The following is a 19,573-nucleotide window of genomic DNA, read 5'->3' as shown; positions in this document are numbered from 1 at the left end:
GCAGACAGGACTATCGGTTCCTTTTTATGAGCCTTCATTGTTATTACCACCTATTTCTTTTTACATTCCTGCCAAAATACCAAACATTAATCTCCCTCGCTCCCTGCAGGCAAAACATGGGTAATTGGATTTATATGGGTTAGAAATTTGTTAGATTTTTATATAAATATATATATATATATATATACAGACATGCACACACACAGGGAAAACAGAAAAAAACAGGAGGTGAGGGGATGCACTATCCCATTGGAACTTGGGTACCAGCTGGCTGAAGCCAAACCCCCCCACATTTCTGTGCTGGCTGCCGGGCCCTAATTTCAGAGCTCATCCCACAACGCTGAACTTCACACACTGGGAGTTACCAGCTGTGGATTTTTCTTTGGTGCTCCCTTTCCAACGCCCTGGTTTTCCCTTTCCCCACTCCCTTCTTCCACCTGACATTTTTCTTTCCCCCCTCCTAAATCTTTTTTCTTTTCTTCCACTTTCTCCCTCCTGGACTCCCACTCCTCTCCAGCTCCAGCCTGGAGGCGACACCACACACAAGCCTTGGCACACCAAGAGAAGCAAAAGCAAGATGTGTGACATGTCCTTAAGTGACATGTCCCCACTCTGAACCCACCAGCACTGGAGATGGCACAAAGTAACTCATCAGCATCAGCACAATTTGCTGATCTTTTACAGGACGAGAAAAAATATCTTAAATTTACAGCTTACACCACAACAGATGTTGTTCTCATTATCCTCCCCCTCCACAGAGAAACAGACTTGGAGACCCATTTGTATCCCAAGGAACAAGTCCGTCAAGTGAGCATAGTCATGGAAACAACTCATTTTAAGCAAATGTTGGGAAATATTCATAGGAAAACAGAAATATAAAATGTGAGTGTTTTGCATTGAAGAGCCGACCTTGAAGGGTTCTGTCAGGAAAGACAAGACCTACATATCAAATCCAACCTGCAGTAAACAACCCATTACAGGCTAAAAACTGTTGACAGGGGCTGTGGGGAAATTATTTTTCTCATTAAAAAAAAAAAAGGAAGAAAAAGCAGCACATCCTAACCCTCAAAGGCTGCTCACAAGGACAGAGGAAGAAGTGATAGTCACCGAATCAGATATTTCTTATGAACTGTCTGCTAGGCTGCAGTATCTAAAGATTATCACTTAAAACAATATGTCCAGCTGTTGTAAAAAGCATCCATGGTTCAGGGCTGAGGAATGCAAGGAGGAGGCAAACTGTGCGAGCAGTCAAGGGAACAGAGAAACTCTTTGGAAAGCGGGAATGTGAAAGACAGCCACTGTGCCCCCGTTTCGTTTTGCAGCGTTAACACCTAATCCTGTTCCAGAAACAAAGCGCTGAGCTCCTGGAGGAGTGTGCGTGATCCAGGGGAAGGACAGCTATTACCAGGGAGTTTATTATCCTTGCAAAAAGATCTCTGTGCCCTATAGCACAAGGATTACCAGCAGTTCAGTCTCATCCCCAGGAGGTAAATATCACCACTTGGAACTATTTCTGCCTAGCGGAGCTTAAAAACTTCCTGGGGGGGGTGGGTTTTTTGCTAGACAAGTGGACATTCCCAGGGCTTGAATTCTGGCCCTGGGAGAGGTGACAGTGAGGGTCTCCTCCTCCCTCTGCAGAGCCCCACCAGCTCACTGTGCTCTCAAAACCAGCATTTTCTGAAGCAAAGCCCCGGTGTTGTGGTTCCAACCCGTGTCAGCAGGACTCCCCAGCTCCCTGACATCGAGTCCAGCCCAACACCCACATAAAACCTGCCTGGTGCTGGCTCAGCAGGAGAGGGGTTGGCACAGGCAGCAGCCAGAGCCTTGCTGGCTGAAGGTGAACTCCCCAAAGCCAGCCCTGAGTCTCCTCAAAGCCAGACTCAAATCTTCCCCTTGCACAGCAGGACGGTGGAACAGGGACAACCAGAGTTGAGGACAACCAGATCCAGGAACAACCAGCCTTGGGGACAACCAACATCAGGGACAATGAATCACAGGGAACACCAGCCTCGGGGACAACCAACATCAGGGACAATGAATCACAGGGAACACCAGCCTCAGGGACAGCCAACATCAGGGACAATCAACCCAGGAACAACCAGCCTCGGGGACAACCAGCTGCAGGGACAATGAACAACAAGCAACACCAACCTCAGGGACAACCAACTGCAGGGTCAACAAAACCAGGAACAACCAACATCAGGGACAACCAACATTAAGGACAACAAACCACAAGGAACACCAGCCTCAGGGACAACCAGCCTGAGGAACAACCAACCCAGGAGCAACCAACATCAGGGACAGCCAGCCTGTCACCGCACAACCCGAGCAGTGACCTCACGCAAACCAGCCAGCCCTGACATGAGCTGCAGACCAACACTCACGCCACAGCAAAGGACACCAGGACTTAAACCTCCCTCCAGCACGTCCTTCCCTGATGCCAACAAGGACAACAGCATGGGGGGGCGGGATGTGAGGTTGCTCCAGCCCCACCAAGGTGGGAAGGGGCACAGCCAGGGACATGAGGTACCAGCTCCACGGGCTCAGCATCTGCATTTTGGCAGCATCATTGGTGCAGCGGGCTGGGGAGGAAGGAGCCCTCCTTCAGCCCCCTGACCTTTCTCCAACCACCCTTCCAGCGGCTGCAATATTACAGAGAAATTAGCGGGCACTGTAATTACAACTATCAGGAGCAGATAAGACAAGTTAAATACCAGCTACCGAGGGAGAAATTATTATGCCAGCCAGGAGGATCCAAATGCCAGAATCCATGGCTGTAATTTCCCTGAGTCGCCAATTACAGCTCCGCCACGCAGCGAGCTCTACCTTGGAAACGGCAGGTATATATTTAGCTGCTCCAGAAAACTTTTTGGGGAGGAGAGGGCGGGAAGGAAGGGGCAGCAATGGAGCAAGTCCTCGCTAATCTGCTCTGCGCTAATCCCCACGCTTTTAGCATTGGCACACAAAGAGTGGTGACTCTCTTCCTGCTCCCCAGCAAGGATTTAACAGCAGAGACGTGGCTGCAATAACGCTTCTTTTCTCTGCCGGGTCCGTGGCTGCTGTTGCAGGGCGGCAGGTGAGTGTCACAACCCCCATTAGCAGGTAGGTACACGGAATATCAGCGGTTTGACTGAAATAAAAGGCCAAAAAATGTGATTTCCTGACTTCCCAGACCTATGCCTGGAAACTGTGGTCCTACCGCCTGCTCCTGCTGGTTGTATTTCACTGAGGTCTCGTCGTGTGCTGGAAAATAGACTGCGGTAGGTTATTACACCAAAAGAAAAAAAAGAAGAATCAAAGCAGCATTGTCAGAAATAATTAAAACTATAATTGCAAAAATAAATGGAAGAACAGCATCTCATGATGTTTTATTCGGGCTTTTTATTTTTAATTGGAATTGTTCTCGCACTCGCTAATTGACAGAATAGAGCCAGGCATGGAGTCTTGGATGCGAATGAGCAAAGCTATCCTGACTTCTTGGTCTCCTTCATGCACAGGCAGTGGGAGAGGCCATGGGTTCACCAGAAGCAGACAAGCCCAGGGGATTTGACTTGAAAATTTGCCCTTATACAGAGACAAAGCAGCTCTGTATTATTTAGTTTGGAAAAAAGCCTAGTTATACCTGCCTCAGCATCACCTATGAGCACCCATTCCTCTAATCATCGCTGACAAACCACTGCTGTTGGGTCATTTTACAGATGGGGAAACTGAGGCCGAGAGAAAGAGAGGGACTTCCTCAAGTCCTGGTGTCCCTGCGGTGACAGCCATGGAGAAAACTCAGCACACCCCATCTCCCAGCTAATCCCTCCAACCTTTGAAACGCACTCTCTCCCTTAAAAAACCCGACAATATTTCTTAAATACAGATAAAACGACAAAGCCTTGAAGTTCTGAGCAGCTGGTGGTTTATGTCTTTATGAACTGTACTGATGGCTGCTGTAAAGGTCGGTTTGCCAGCGGCACAGTGGGACGATCCCGTTTCCATCCCCATTTTAACACCGTGGGAATATTTGCCACAGTTTCCCCTCTGGCTCATGCACCAGCAATGGAGATGCTTCCACCCCTGTGATGCTGCTGGCATAAAGCCCAACCAAAGTTTCCAGGCAGGATCAACCCATCAGGATGGCCAACCATGGCCTGCCAGTGATGCCCCCACAGCAACCCCAGGGCATGCATCCAGCGAGTAGCCGAGACTGAATGGCACTCTTCCCAAAAGCAGGAGCTTAATCCTTGTTTCCACATCAAATCCCAGCTGGGACATGAAAAAGTGACCATCTCCAACCTCCCTGTGCGTTACCAGTGTGCTCCTTGTTCCATTTTGTGTCCCAAACTGGTGAGTAACATGAGTTACTGGTGCTACTCAACACCTGAGTGTTGTGCTCCTGAGTCAGGGAAAAGGCAGTTTGGTTTTATTTTTAACACTACACAGAGAATTTCCATATTGCCTTCAGTTCCCTGGAGAAAAAAGGTGCCCAAGCATTATGGGAATTGTTTGCTCTTACAATAAAAAGGAGTGAATTACCAACAATCTCTGCTTAAAACAGAAATTATTTGTTGCTGATCTAAGGTGACCTGCAAGTTGCCTGTAGATGGAGCCTGAGTTTCTGCAAGGATTATGCTGAGCCTCCCTCGGAAAAAGGGTGGAGAGCTGGAAATGGAAGCACCCAAAATCCAATACAGGAAACCCACAAACAGACTGAAAAGCCTCCAGGTTTCCTCCACCACTCTCACACGGGTCTGCTCTCTCTCCCAGATCCTCTCTGCAATGCAAGGGGTGGTTAAAGAGCTGATCTTGGAAAGCAAAGAGCTTCCACCAAACCTGCCAGAGCCAGAGAGAAGTGCAGGCTCAGCCCATGTCAAGACCAGGATGCGGGAGAGGACCTGGCCATCCAGACAAAGCAGGACTGGGGCTAATTCTGCAAGAGTTACACACTGGAATTACTGCTCTCAGTTTTTCCAAGCCCAACTCCTTGGTTTGAGCCCCAAGAAAAGTGCCATTTGTGAGGAGGACAGCAGAGGACCCCACCACCTCCTCCTCTTGTGGGTGACAGAAGAAAACACCATTGAGCGATAACACCACTCACTGGGAAGGTCTTCCCAGGGCACTTTTCCTGCCTGTCTCTGCGTAGGAAAGCACAGCCTGCAAATAAACATCAGCCCCATCCTCAAGATGCTCCACCTTTGTCATCTTGCCTTCAGCCCATCACTGATGCCACATCTTTGGCTTGCTGTGTGCAATTCCCTGCCCACCTCCAGATCCCAAGGGAAGATGGAAAACTGCTTGCCACCCCAAGGCTGCAGAGGGGCAGCAGCAGGGAAACAGGGAGAGGAGGGAAGAGAAGGACCACTGGGAAACAGGAATGCAAAAAAGGTGGAGCAGACTGGGAGCAAACGGGAGTTGGAGGCAGAAAACTGCCTGCAGCAGGGAAAAGCTGGACTTGAGGAGAAGGGAAGGGGTAAAAGCATGGAAAAGATGCACTGGAGAGCCCGGGCAGGAGCAGATGCCAAGGGGGGACTTGGGTAAAACCAGGTGCTTTTGGGGCAGGGGCTTCCTCTAAGTGTCAGTACTTGGGGGATGCAGAGTTTCTTATGGGAAGGCTAAAATCTCCCACCACTCCAGGGCTGCTTCACAAACATCCCCTCCTGCAAACAGCACAGAAAAGAGGGCAGAAGCATAGAAATAAAAAAAAAAAAAATTAAAAAAAAGAAGAAAAAAAAAATAAAAAAGGAGATCCAAGTCAGCCCTCTGCTGGCAGCAGGCTCGGCTGGACTTGCAGGGGCTCCCCGGGGAGCAGGCACAGGCACCCAGCCTGCCCTGACCGCCACCAGCATCGCCTCCGAGAGCCCCAAAGCCCACACTTCACCACGGAGACAAATTCCAACAGCGAGGAAAAGAGCACCAGGGCCAAAGGCATCTTTCTGGGGGATTGTCCTTCTTTAAACTGCCTTGCTCACACAGCTCAGGTTAATCATCATTGCAGTTCAATTAGGAAGAGCACAAGGAGACAGAGCCCTCTGCTCTCCAGCTGTGCCACAGCCCCCAGGTACACGGGGCGATGACAAGCGTGTCCCAGCAGGTCTCTGGCAGGGACTGAGGAGCAGGGACGTGCCCGGCACAGGCAGCATCCCAAAGTCTGGCAGTGGCCGTGACGGGAAGAGGGCAGACAGGCAACCACCGCCTCCCTCAGCAGCACGGAACCCACCGAGCCTCCATCCAGAGCCTGATTCCCACAACCACCAAACACTTCCCCCTACAAAGCCCACCTCAGGCATGGAAAACCTGCCCGACCACGCAGGTGAGCACAGCACCCTCTGCTCAAAGCGGCACCAGCTCCTCAGCCCCGCGCCGACTCTGCTTGTGCCATGCCCGAGCCTGGCTTTGGGAAGAGCAGCTGCTCTCTGCTGCAGCCCTGCTCCTCCAGGTCTGAGCGAGGGAGCAGCCAGCCTCGGGTGGGGGCCACACGCTGCTCACCGGTGCAGGGAAAGCAGACAAACTCCTTCGGGCTCTCTTGCTCCATGCTCACGTCCCACCATCCCCACGCTCCTTCCCCAAGTCCCACGGCTCCCGGATTAACGGGCTCGGGTCCTCCCGGGGCTGCCTGAAGCACGCTCAGCACGACCCAAAGCCCCAGGCACGGACTGCCTCCCCACTGCCCTCCAAAAAAAGGCTGGGCTGCTCCCTGCTCATCTGGCCCCGCTGCTGCGATGCCGGTGGAGAGCTGCTGCGCTACCTGGGCAATGCACCGCGTACACCTGTAACTCGTTCAGGGAATAAAAGGGGTGCTCGGCTGTGTTGTGAAGCACAGGAGTGACCCATCTGCATATCAGCCGCCTGTGTTTCTCCTACAGCAAACAATGTGAGGGAAAGCATCCATCAGAATTCATAAGATGCACCCCTGGAGTAAAAGATTGATTTGATATTAACGGATTCGTGCGGAGACTATAAAGCGATCGAGGCAAACACTGAAACCTCGGAGGCATCGCAGCCCTGGAAAGCCGCTGGCAGTGCAGGCTGGCACCGGTGCCAGGAGCACGGACCCCCCTCCCCTCCCACGCAGGCACAACTTTGGGAGTGTCAGGCAGCACTAACTCACTGTCTGCCACCTAAACCCCTGTGCTGGCTCCTTGTCTGGCGCCCGCAGCCCCCCCAGGAGGTTGCCAGCCCCGCGCTGCAGCCCGAAAAGCACCGGCACGTCCGTCCCTCCAAAACCGCTCCAACGGGGTGACCCCACCACGACGGGGACGAGCTGCCATCCGGACTGTCCCCTGCCACGATGGCGACAAGCCCCTGGGACACGTGCAAAGTCTCCAGTTGGTCCTAGGACCCTCCGGCAGCCCCGCCGGCCACAGAGCATCCCCCAAAAGCCGCAAGCAGGACCCCCCCAGCCCCCCAAGGCCCCAGTGCAGCTGCTCCTACCTGAGCGTGGCGCTCTCCCCTTGCCGCACTGTCACGTTGTCCATGGCTTTGGGGAAGGTGGCATCTCCGCTGCGCACGGGCACTCCTGCGGGCACAAGGAAGAGCAGCCTGAGACAGAGGACGACCAGGCACCTCCAGGGCAGGGCCAAGCACCCACCGACCCCCATCCTGGGCAGCGGGGACTTTTCCAACAGGCAAAAAACACACCCGACAAGGCGAAAAGGGGGAAGGGGTGGGTGGAGAGGAGGGATGGGGGGGAGCAAAACCACCGGGGCGAGCGCTGCGGAGCTCCACGGAGATCAGGAGAGCCCCCGGCAAGGCTGGCTGCGAGCGCTGAGCCTGCCGAGCGGCATCGGAGGGAGTCCCGCTGTCCTCGGGCGAGGGAGGAGGACGGGAGGGCCGGGGGGAGGAGGAGGAAGAGGAGGAGAGAAGGTGCGGAGCCCGAGATGAAGGTCACAGATGTGTGGCTGCTGGAGACGCTACTTTCAGCTGCAGCTGGGCAGGCGCTGCGGAGATCTGGCATCAAAAGTTTATAACCCACGGAGGAAACGTGAGTGTCTGTGAAAGGAAGGGGAGGGCGGCATCGGCACCGGAGGGCACAGCGGGCCGGGGCTGGGCTGTTTTCCGGCTCTTGCGCTTTTTTTTAAATCATAGAGGGAAAGGAGAATTTAAAAAAAAATAGAAAAAATATATTAAAAAAAAAAAAAAACCAATAAAGCTCCCAAAAATCCCGGTTCTGTCGCAAGATCGAAACTTCCCCGCGGAGCTGCAGGCGATGTCCCCGATGCTCCTCGGCTGTGCCCAGAGGGTCCCGGAGCTCCCGCGGGGCCGGCGCTGCTCCGGCTGCAGCTCAGGCGCGCCGCGGGGCGGGGAGGGCGCGGGGGGGCGGCGGCAGCACCCCGGCCCCGGCCGGCAGCATCCCCGGGGTTGTCATGGCAGCGGCTCCAGCGCTGCCCGGCGCCTCGGCTCCCGCACGGCCCGAGCCCCGCACACGGGCGGGCGGGCGGCAGCGGGGCGGGATGCGCAGGAGAACACGCACATTAACCCCCGCCGCGCCGCGCTCCCGCACAGGGACCGGGGCTGCCGCCGGCCGAGGGACCCCTCAACTCCTGAACCGCTTCAGCCCCGCTGCAGAGGGGGCTCTTCTCGCACCACGCACCCCTGTGCTCGCCAGATGACTCCCCACACGCCAGCATCTCTCCCTGCATCCACCTGTTGATGTATGTCCCTGTGGGGGACGGGCTCCACTTTTCTCGCCCTGTGAGAAACAGGGTCCTGTCCCCCCGTCCTTGCCCCACGGGATGGTGTAAGGCAGCTCCAAAGCTTCTCCCTGTGCTGTCCCTGCTCCCTGACACTGAGATCCTTGAATTAGGAAGCCCGAGGGCTTTCCACCCCACCACTCACAACAGAGCATCAACAATAAATTTCAACAAATTTCCACCTCTGGAGACACACACAGACCACCATTTATCTCCTCAAAGAGCAGCTGAGGGCACCAAGACCTTGGTGACCATCCAGATGCGTCCGTGTGTGCCCACAGAAGAAAACCAACCCCACACTGCCAGTGTTCCTCACACAGTTCCTCATGCCCAAGCCAGGCTGGACCTTGGCTGGGTGCCTTCCTTCAAAGGGCGTCTGCCTCCTCTACTGATATATCCCAGGGAACCTGCCCCTTCTGGGGGCTGGAGAAGGGAAATAACCACCAACAAGGGAGTTTTAGCTAGTTCAGGACCCCAGCCTCATCCTGGGATCCAAACACAGCTGTTAGAACTGATGAAGAGGTTTTGCAAGGGGTTTTCAGTGATCCCAAGCCCAATTTTCAGCAGAACAGGTCCTTTGTACGTGGTAGTGGGACTCAGTGACCCTAAACACCCACTGGCCATGGGCTGGCACTGCAGAGATGTGTGTTGGCTCCTGGCTCCAGCACCAGAGGGATGCTCGCTGCAGCTTGGATAAATAGGACAGCCTGGGAGCCCAGGGAAGCACGGAGAAAAGCAGAGCTGAGTTTTCTCTCAGAAACCTCTTCAGCTGCTGAAATGTTGGCCTAACCCCGAACGTGCAGGCTGGCTGCTTCCATGACAGGGATTCTTTGGGGCGGGGGTCGAGGATGGGAGAGGAAGGACACTCTATCTCCTTCCTGAGCTGCTCCACTCTGGCACGCAGGAACTGTGTCTGCTGGAAAGGAGGGAGCAGCAGCAGCCGGCACAAACCCACGGCAGCCCCCAGCAGTGAGGCCACAGGCGCTGCTGAGCCTCATCCAGCAGCAGGATCAGCTCCAGGGGTCATGGATGCTGCAAGGACCATAAGATCTGCTGGGTAAAATGGTGTTTACCCCTTGGGATAGAAGCTGTAGACGTAGAGTGCGTGTAGCACAAAGCCTGCCAGAGCCAGAGCAATCCAGGAGAGGGAAGATTTATAGGGGAAAAAAGCCTGTCTGCCTCACAAAGAGACTGAGGAGGCTGGAGAGCCATGGAGCCACGAGCGGATGCAAAGGCAGGGAATAAATGGACAGACAGAGAACTAAACTAGCTGCTACAGACAGGTAAGAGGACATGGGGCATCATGGAGGGGAGAGAAAGGGCTGGAAAATTAATGTGATCCATATTTATGCAACTGGGTAGGGACCCAACAGCCTGGAATGGCTCTGCAGGAGACTGCAGGAGATATGGCTCAACCACGCTCACCCCAGAGGCCACTTTGGGCACCCGACAGTGCTGCAGGCAGCCAGAGCAGCCTCTCCCGGCTTGGTATTCTGGGCCACGCCATTACAAATATGTCCCAGTCCCCCTTGCTGGGGTTAACGGTACCTCCCCAGTGACTGCGCTGCCGTCAAATGAAGGGAGCAAGACGGGACATGGGAGAGAAAAGGGCGAGGGGAAAAAGAACTTGAAATCCAGGAGGCTGAAAAATTTGCATGAAACACAAAGTCAGCAGACACAAAGGCAGAGGCACTTTTGCACCGAGACAGTTGCAGACCTGAGGTTGTACTGGGTGGCTTCAGTTCAGGTCCATGTCTAAAAATAGTCCCTCGCTGAGGGGGACTCAGGGCTGGCACAGGCCCTGGGGGCACCAGGCATATGGCAGTGGCGGATCCTGCTCCTCACGGTGACGTTAACAAGCCCTGACCTTCTCTCATCATCCCAGAGGCTCAGAGAGAAACTGAGCCAGCAAGGACGAGTCCCTGCACCTCCCCGGCTCTCGCCTCCCAGCCGATTGTCAATCTCGGCTTTTATTAGTGGTGCAGTTTGGCCTCCCTCTCCCTCTGAGATTTCTCCCTCGTTGCTCTAATCAGGAGCTTGCAAATGTCAGGAGTACAGGCCTGGAAGTAATTAGTGAGAGACCAGAGCCTGGGGGCCGTGAGGCAGCTCAGGCACAGCGCTGCTCCAGCACCGTACTGGGAAGCAGCCTGCAGCCACTGGGACTGACGGATGGACACTCCGGGTTTCCTTCCCCAGCCTCATTGCTGCTCCCAGAGTATTTCCCCTTCCTCCACACAGCTCAGGGCACACTGAAATGCTCACTGTGCAGCAGCGAGTGAGCCCAGCTCCCTTGGGATCAGTGCAGGGAGGGACGGGGTGGCTGCAATACCACCGGGACACTGCATACTTGGCCAGCAAGTGCCACCTCCTCCTTTGGGACATTGCCTCTTCCAAAAGAGATCCAAGGACCATCTCTGACACCTTCTAAACCTGCCTGGGTAGAGGAATGCTAGGAAACATGGACACAGCTGCACCAGCGAGATGTGCTTCACCCCAGGGCAGCAGCTTCTCCCACAGTGGGCACAACAAACCACGTCCTTGTCACAGTCCTCATCAGGCAAAGAAAACTAAATCTTAAGGCAAAGACCATGGGAAAGAGCATTTTTTTTCCCATGTTTTGCCTTTCCCTGAGATGAACTTTGCTGTCTCTCAGCCGTTCAGCCTTGTTCACAACAGGAGGGGTTAATGCTGCACCCAGGAAAGGAAAACACTGCAGAGCTGAAGGAAAGAGCAGTCCTTGGAGGCCCTGGGCTTGTTTAATCAAAGAGTAATCTTTGCTTCCAGGGATTCACCCTCCAGCACCAGTGGAAGTGGAAGTTCTCCAGATCTCCCTCTGGAAAGCTTTTTCAACGACAACAGCTCCTCTCTGGTGCTGGCAGACAGCTGCCGGCACTTTTTTCCAAAAACCAGGTTCTTTTAAGGCATCTCTCTCCTGGGGCATGGGAAATTTCTAATCGTGAGCCTCTTGGCCACCCTACCTGGCCAAGACATATGTGACACCTCTGTGGTGAGTGTGGAGCTGTGTCTCGGTATCCTGCACCATCCAGATGGTGTCTGGGCTCGGAGCTATAAGATTTTTAACTAATTTCTTTCCACACTATTATCCCCTCCTCCCTTTCCTCCCACCTCCTCTTTCTCTCCCTCCTTCTCTCCATCTGTCCCTGCCCCTCTTCTCCACCTTTCTCTTGCACACTTGCAGCTGCTAATTTTTCCCTGGCATATTTGGCAATCCATCCCGACACCTCTTCCCCCACACCCCGCCGCCCCACTTCGTGCTTTTCCCGTTTGCTGCCGAATATTCTCATTTCTTCACCCAAAAGAGACGGCACGAGCACAGACAGGAGGAACACACCCCCCACGCCCATGCAGGGAGAATCACATCTCGCAGTCCTGGGATAAAGCTGAGCATCCGCCAGTTTGTGGGAGTGGGGTACAGCAGAGCATCACCCCTTTCCCAGGTGGGAAGCCTTAGGAACGGGATTCACAACTGCACTGACCACTAGCACACACACACACCTCCCCCTCTGTCACCTCAGCCTCCTCCCAACAGAATTTATTTATGCCACTTAATTTTTCCAGTTGTTTTATCTTGTTTTATCTTCACACTAAATCAGGCTCTCTCTGCAAACCGAACTTTTATTTTCCGTGCTGTTACATTTAATGCTTTTTATCGCGTGAATTTAGCAAAAGAAAAAAAAAAACAAACCAAAAACCTGCCGAGGTAATTGTGGAAAAAAATGTGACTCGTTCTTCACATTAATTGTGGTGCTTGAGCTCGCCTGGGCAGAAAATCCAGACTGGAGGCTCAAGCTCCTCACACCCGGCTCAGGGCTGGTTTAGCAGTCAGTGCTCAGGTAGCCCTTCCAACACCATCCTCGTGCCCTAAATGCACACACAAATCCTTCCCTCTCCCATGAAATCCCCCCAAGACCACCCAAACCCAGCCTGGAGGCAGGATGACAGTGTGGCAAGGCAGGACGTGGTGCAGCAGGACCCAGAGCATGGGGATCCCTGGGGATTTTAATGGGATTGCTCTGCACTTAATGCTCAGCTGCAGTCCCCGGCTGAACCCCGGCATATGGCGCATTTAAAGCATGTGTAAACCTGACAAGTGAAATCCAAAACGGAGGCAGCTCCTCAGACACCCACCTGGAGCAGTTAAAGCAGCCTCCTCCTTACATCAAATATTAAAGGAATAAAAAGCACCAGCTCTGAGAACCCCCCACGCTGCTCAAGCAAAGCTCGGAGGGGCTGGGACACCCAGGGGCAGCAGAACCATCACAACATCACCCTAAAGGCTTGAAAAACACGAATTTAATTTTCCTGCAGCATTTCTGACAGCCATCCAGCATGGTTTGGGGGTTTTTAATTTTTTTTCTCAGGAAAGCAAAATGTTAAGATTTTCTCTGGGATGCCAAGATTTTTTTTGCTGCCATTTCTGATGGTATTTAGTGCATTCGGGCAAATTTTCAACTCCTGTGCGGTCCCTTTCCCTGAAAACCCAACTCTGGAGGGAAGGGATGGGGGGGCCATTACAGACATGTGACATTTTGCTTCATTGCCAAAACATTTCCATATCAAAACAGCCAAAGTTCAGGCTGCTTCACCAAGGACATAGTCTTGGAAAAAAACAAAACCAAACCAAACAGCACAACAAAAACCCCACTGCAGTGCACAGCCTCTGCCAAAGAGATGCTTCCAGGAGCCCTGTCCCAAATTTCCCACAGCCCTGGGAAGCAGAGAGTGACAGGACAAGGAGGAATGGCTTCAACCTGACAGAGGACAGGTTTAAATTGGATTTTAGGATAAAATTCCTCTCAGTGAGGGTGAGAGGCATTGGCCTTTTCCAGAGAAGATGTGGGTGCCCCATCTCCATAAGGGACCTTAAAGAACACCCAGTGCCACCCCCTGCCCTGGGCAGGGACACCTCCCACTAGCCCAGGTTGCTCCAAGCCCCATCCAACCTGGCCTTGGCCACTTCCAGGGATGGGGCAGCCACAGCTGCTCTGGGCAGCCTGGGTTTAACGGGTTTTTCCATCATTAGTACCTAATGACCTCTCCCTGGGACAAGGTTTGGAAGCACAATCCCATTCCCAAATTAGTCCAGGAGTAGGAGAAACACCAGAAAAGGGGATGTGGACCACAGATGCTGAGCATGCAATGTGCATTTGAGTCTTCCCAGCCATTACAGAGTGGAAATGGAAAACAGGACCTGGGATCCACTCCTGCATCCACCACGGTCTCACCCTGGCCACGGAGACGCAGGGATGGTGTTGGAGCCCTCAGCTTCCCCCACCCACCAACTGGAGCAGGAATGTTTCTTCCCTCTCCTGGGAGCATTACAAGGCTCATTTCATAGATGCTCGGAAAGTGTTTTGTGAGCTCTACGCTGAACTAATAAAAGAACAAATAAATAGATATCACATCACCCTGCTTTTGCTGTTTCTAAACATGAAGCCATCGCGTAGCCTCGGGGCTTATTTACAAAATACAGAGATGCAGGAATGATCAGAGAGCAGCTGTGCCACCTACACTCCGTGCTGGAAGAGGGAAACACCACGCTCTGGGCTGTCCTGGGAGGCTCCAAACGGCATCCCCAGCACAGGTGAGAGAAAGGAAAATCCTGTCTCCCCATCCTCCTCGGTGTGTGCTGCTCTTTTTCACACCTGGATGGCACCACAGCCTCTGCTCATGGAGCTGGCTGGGCTGGCACCACCAATTCCTGTGGTCGGGAGCAGCACGACCAGGTGCTCCTCCAGCAAATCCAGCCCCGTGTGATGCACAGGCGAGGGATTGCACACCCTGGAGCCCCGCTCAGACTCAGGGCAGCAGGGTTTGCTCACCCAAACCGAACCTTTGATATCAGCAGAGCAGCCAAACAGACAAGATTTCAAGATAAAGAGGGAGAGAAGAGAAAAACTTGCCTGACTGATTCCATAGAGATAAATGGAGCCTTGAAGACTTGTGTTTCCTGGCAAGCAATGGCTTGTGCCCTGCAGCATGAGGGCTGAAGTGCTGCACTTGTGTTCCTCTGTCCACCCTCATCTTCTCCAACATGGTCCTCTCAGCTTGGGCAGGATGATCCCAAATGTCCCCATGGCCCTCACCACCACCCCGGCCAGCCCTGCCCTGCCTCTGCCTTGACACACTCGTTTCTAGTGCTGCCTAAAGAAGCTGTGGCTGCCCCATCCCTGGAAGTGTTCCAGACCAGGTTGGAAATGGCTTGGAGCAACCTGGGACAGTGGGAGGTGTCCCTGCCCATGGCAGGGGGTGGGACTGTATTTAATGTCCCTTCCACCCCAAACCGTTCTGGGATTTTCACACCTACACACTCACCCACTCTCCCAAATCAACCAACACAAACCAGCCTCCAGAACATCTCACTGCTGGGGCAACATGTGGAGCTCTCAGATCCTGCCTGTGCTGCTGCTGGAAGGGGCAGAGACAGGAGAGCAGGGAGCAGAAGGAAGCTGTTTGGGATCTCTGCAGAACTGGGGAGGAAATTGCCCTGTTCCCACTCCTCACCCCTCCACTCTCTCCTCGTCTCCAGGCACTGCCGAGCAGGTTTGGCAGTTCTGTTAAGCAGGTAAAGGTCTGAACACTTGTTCTCAGCCTGTCTGAACTACCCGGGCTGCTTGTGCTGCAGGTCCCAGGAGAAATAAAAATTCTCAGTATTTTCAGTCTTCCCCTCTGTGGCCAGTGCAGGTGATGTTTTTTCACCTTTGAAATTCCTGCTTCTAAGGTCTGAAGCGAGGGGGAGAAAAACCATTAGGTGAGGAAAGGCTCTGCAGGCTTTGGAAAACTTCCCTGGGAGTTTGATGGGAGCTGTGGGTAAATGCTGGTGCAGGTCCCTGCTCTCAGAGCTGCTCCCTGCATATCTCACTGCTGATTTATTCCCAGTGGTACCGGGCACAATGAGATAAATATGCAAGTGGTACAGCTGGGGTGTGGATGGGAACATCTCCATTGTCCTAGGTCAGTTTTAATTCATCTGTTTCAGTCAGCCTGGTCTCAGCCATTCACTTCTGACTCCAACCCAATTCTCTTCAAAGCCCGGCTCTGCCTGGATGCTGGGATTAAAATCTAGGTTTGCAGCAAACAAAACTAAGCATGTTTTATGAGGAAGAGTAACCTTGGGGGAGGGTTTGGCTGCGGTTTCAAAGGCTGAGCAAGGTTTCTGTGCACAGCTCTGACTGAGTTCTGCTTGTTGTCAGCAATCCCCGCTATCTCCACGCTGCTGACAACCCGACAATCTCCGATACCGCAGGAAGGAAACAACCTGCAAGCTGCAAAGCCACCATCCCATTTTGCAGAGAAAATGACAAGGTAGGAAAAGACAAAGGAACCCCAACACCTCTGGGGAAATAAGAGACTTGCCCACAGCTATCCTGGAAGCCCAGGGTCCCTCCAAAGCATTGCTCCCCGTGGACACATGGCTTGGAGCAGCCTAGGTTGGCACCAGGAGCTGCTGCTCCACCAACAAACAGCCCTGAGGCTCCCTCTTCCAGAAAACCCCTTTAACCCCACCAATTCAAACAAGGACACAGCGCTTCAAAACCACCACTGTCCCCAAAACAGCAGGCACCGGGTCCAAACTGACCTTGCCAGGCTGGACAAGGTGGTGCAGGACACCAGGGTGACCCTGCCCTGGGCCGTTCACCCCCAGGGAAGAGCATGAGCGAGCAGGATGAGCCGGAGAGCTCCGTCCCTGCATCTCCTCCCGCTCCTCGTTATTAAAGCTGGCGTTTGTCATGTTAAGCAGCTGTTCTAACATAAAGCAAAACTGCCTAGAAAAATATGAGTGTTGCAGATGGGCGGCATTTTCTTCCTAACTCCTTTATTTTTATTTATTTGTGGGTGCTTTTTTTTTTTCCTTCCCGTCTCCTTCACCCGTTACAACTACCCCTGCTATTGCAGCTGGCTCTGTGAGCCACCATCCTGATAAGCAGCCGCTCGCTCACTTCTTCTGGTCCTCGCAGGCTCTTCTATTCATTGTTGTTTCTCTGTTGCTACAAATTGGCACTTCTAAAGAGATTTCCAGGCCAAGTATTAACCCCCTCCGGAGCCCAGGCACATAAACACACACGTTATTTGTCAAACGAGAGGAAGGCAGTCGAGCTGCAGGGAAATTTAAGTGACTTGTCTGAAAGAGCAGCGAGGAGCGAAGGCGGAGGAGACGAGACAGACGTTTCTTACTGCTACAGGACCTGCTCCCTTCCTTCCAGCCCTGTCTGCAGCCAAACCCCTGAAATCCTCCAGCTGCCCCATAAATCAGCAAACTCAGCTCCCTTTCTGAGCTAGAAACAGGACCCAGGAGTCCTGACATCACACAGCACAAAATCAGGTTTCCTCTCATTGCAAATTCCAGTCAAAACTCCTTTTAGAAAAAAGTTTTATAGAGGTTTTTATTTATTGTCAACTCCTGGATGATAAAATGAGGCCGCTACAAGCCCTATTTATTTCCCACCCTCACGGGAAACAGAGGGGCTGAGATGTGAAACAAATCCAGGGCTCCAGCACTGACCCTGGGCTCGTGCTGGTTCGCAGAGCGCTGGGTGATTATTTTATAATAGCTGATAGCATCTGTGATTTAATGCAGCTGTTAGAAATTAGCAAGGACTCCATCGAAAGCGTCCCAGTCACTCACGATAACAGGCTAATAAATCATTCCCCCAGTGCTCTGTGGCATTTATGGTTCTATTTTAGAGATGCAAAGCATAGATCCGGCTGCTCTCCTGGATTTATTTTTATTTATACTTTTAATAATGCAATTAAATAAATAAATTTAGGATGTTGTGACTCTGTTGCCAAAAATGGCACCGATGAGAACTTCCCCTGCATGACTTCCCTTCGTTATTTTCTCCCCACTAGCCAATTAAAGGGAAAACAAATGGCTCCAAAGCTGCTCCAAGATATTGTTTCCAATGCACGGGGTGAAAAATCTCACACCACGGAAATCCAGGGGAGGCAGGAAGGGAGATGGGGAGGAGAAGGAAAAGCTGGGGTGGCTGTCACTCTCCTCTCCATCCAGATTTCCTCCTGTCACACCTCAGTGCTGAGCATCTAGAGGCTACATTTCATGGATACCTGCAGGAATGCACTCACAGCTGCCCCATCTTCAATCAGCCAGCAAACCCAGCTTTATTCATTCCTTATGGGGTGATAATCTGGAGCATTCCTTATGCTCCTAAGTAAGCAGAAGAGCAGCAGATTCCCTGTATCTCCCTACTGCAATCTGGGAGCTTAAAAACCTTCCCTGGAAGGGGATGCCTGACCCCAGCGCAGGAGGAGGCTGTCCCGAGGCCTCCTGGCCAGCCTGGCTCTCCACTGAGCCACTTCGTGATGGAGCACACCCTGCCCTGTCTGCATCCTTCCAATCAAGCCCAAGGGAGTGGCATTTGCTGCCTGGGACGGTGGGTCTGGTTCAGCCATAACAGCCAAGGCAGGTGGGAGCACCCTGACAGAGAGGGAGCTCGTTGCTCTGAGGTAACCTCCCAACCCTTCCTTCTCCCGTTGCTTGTGCCTTGCAGGAAAACACTTTGGGACACTCTTGTGTCCCAAACGGCTCCATAAACTTCACAAAGGGTGCATGGAGGAGCTCACTCTCTGCTCACCATCCTCTGGGATCCTCCTGCCTCTGCCTTGGCACACTCATTTTTCCACCTGCCAGAAACCAACAAGCACCAGCCTTCAAATGTCTCACTGATGGGATGGAGCAGAGCAGAGCCAAGTTAGGTCTTTGGAAGTGGGAATTCAAATTCAGAACTGGGAGGAAAACCCTGCCATTCCCCAGGCTTGCATGCCAGGGAGAGGTCATGATGCATCTCTCCTGCTCTTCCCCCTACATGAACTCCCTGGATGGCAGCATGTCCCAGAATCCAACACGCCACCCATGGACAGCTTTGGGGTCACAGCTGCTTTCAAAGGGCTTCTCTGAGTGGTTTCACCAGGCTGGCTTTGCTCAGCCACTGTAGAGCGAGAGGGAAAACCTTGGGAGCAGAATTGGGACTGGAAGTGCCTTCAGTGACTCCCAAGGGAGGTTCATGTTGGCTCACATTTTGAGCTTTTGTGGAGGGGTCTTTGTTCAACTCCTTAAAACGAGCTTTGTCGTGTATTCCCTCACATGGCCAGTGGGTCTGACAAACACACAGACATCCTTGATGCTTTTCAAGGTCAGCTTCACCCCTGGGGGGTTTCCATCACTTGGAGACCTGATCCATCCTGAGTCCTGTGTGGGGAATCCTGGGATGAGGTGGGGAACAAGTCTCACCTCAACATTACTGACCTCCTTGCTCTCATACCTTAAATCCCACCAAAATATTAAAGTAAGACTGTTCCTTCTCCTTCATCTGAGAGTATTTTCAGCTAATAAGGAGAAGGAACCAATTTATTTCTCAGTCACGCACTAAACTCTGGTGTTAGCTAGTTTAGAGTAAGCCACCACCCAATGAAGTCTGCACAGACTTCACTGGAGCTGAAGCAGATCTCTGCTGGGTCCATTTAAAATGCTCTAAGCATTTCCATCATATCCTTACTTTTAAGTAGAGTTACAGTCAGAAAAACTACTCTGTATACATGACCCCAGAGGTTTCATATTTCTTCTCCTGCGGTGACAGTTCCCAACCAGATCTGCTTAATTTACAAGTTGGGAGATAGGGTTGCTTTCCCCCCTCCTTAAAACTGCCAGCTCTGCAAATTCCTCTGGAATGGAAATAATTGCCTCCCCTCACCAGCTCTGCCATTGGAGTGCAGGATATACAGCACTGGGCATGGCTCCTGAGTGGATGGGACAGGGAATCCCATCCCAGTCCCCATCCTGGCTCTTGCTGACCATAAGCAACCCAGAAACTTGGGAGAACATGAGGATCCGCAGCAGTAAGATACTGAAGATGGAGATC

The 19,573-nt window shown here is 52.7% G+C and overlaps 1 protein-coding gene across 4 annotated transcripts in view; it reads right to left on the bottom strand.

The window, feature by feature from the left end:
* Nucleotides 1–19,573, bottom strand: part of OPCML (opioid binding protein/cell adhesion molecule like) — a 294,578-nt gene that overhangs the window by 99,402 nt on the left and 175,603 nt on the right. For 2 of the 4 annotated variants that reach the window (XM_039564744.1, XM_039564745.1), the window contains exon 1: nucleotides 7,417–8,381. In XM_039564744.1, coding sequence (XP_039420678.1) covers nucleotides 7,417–7,583 — 167 coding nt within the window. In that variant the 5' untranslated portion in view covers nucleotides 7,584–8,381. Of the gene's footprint in view, nucleotides 1–7,416; nucleotides 8,386–19,573 lie in introns of those variants that run through there. The other 2 variants (XM_039564747.1, XM_039564746.1) reach the window with 2 other exon arrangements.

The sequence above is a fragment of the Corvus cornix genome, chromosome 24, assembly GCF_000738735.6.
Source record: "Corvus cornix cornix isolate S_Up_H32 chromosome 24, ASM73873v5, whole genome shotgun sequence".
NCBI classification, from domain to species: Eukaryota; Metazoa; Chordata; class Aves; order Passeriformes; family Corvidae; genus Corvus; species Corvus cornix.
Note: the sequence above shows the minus strand (reverse complement) of the source record. Positions and strands in the feature narration are given on the sequence as shown.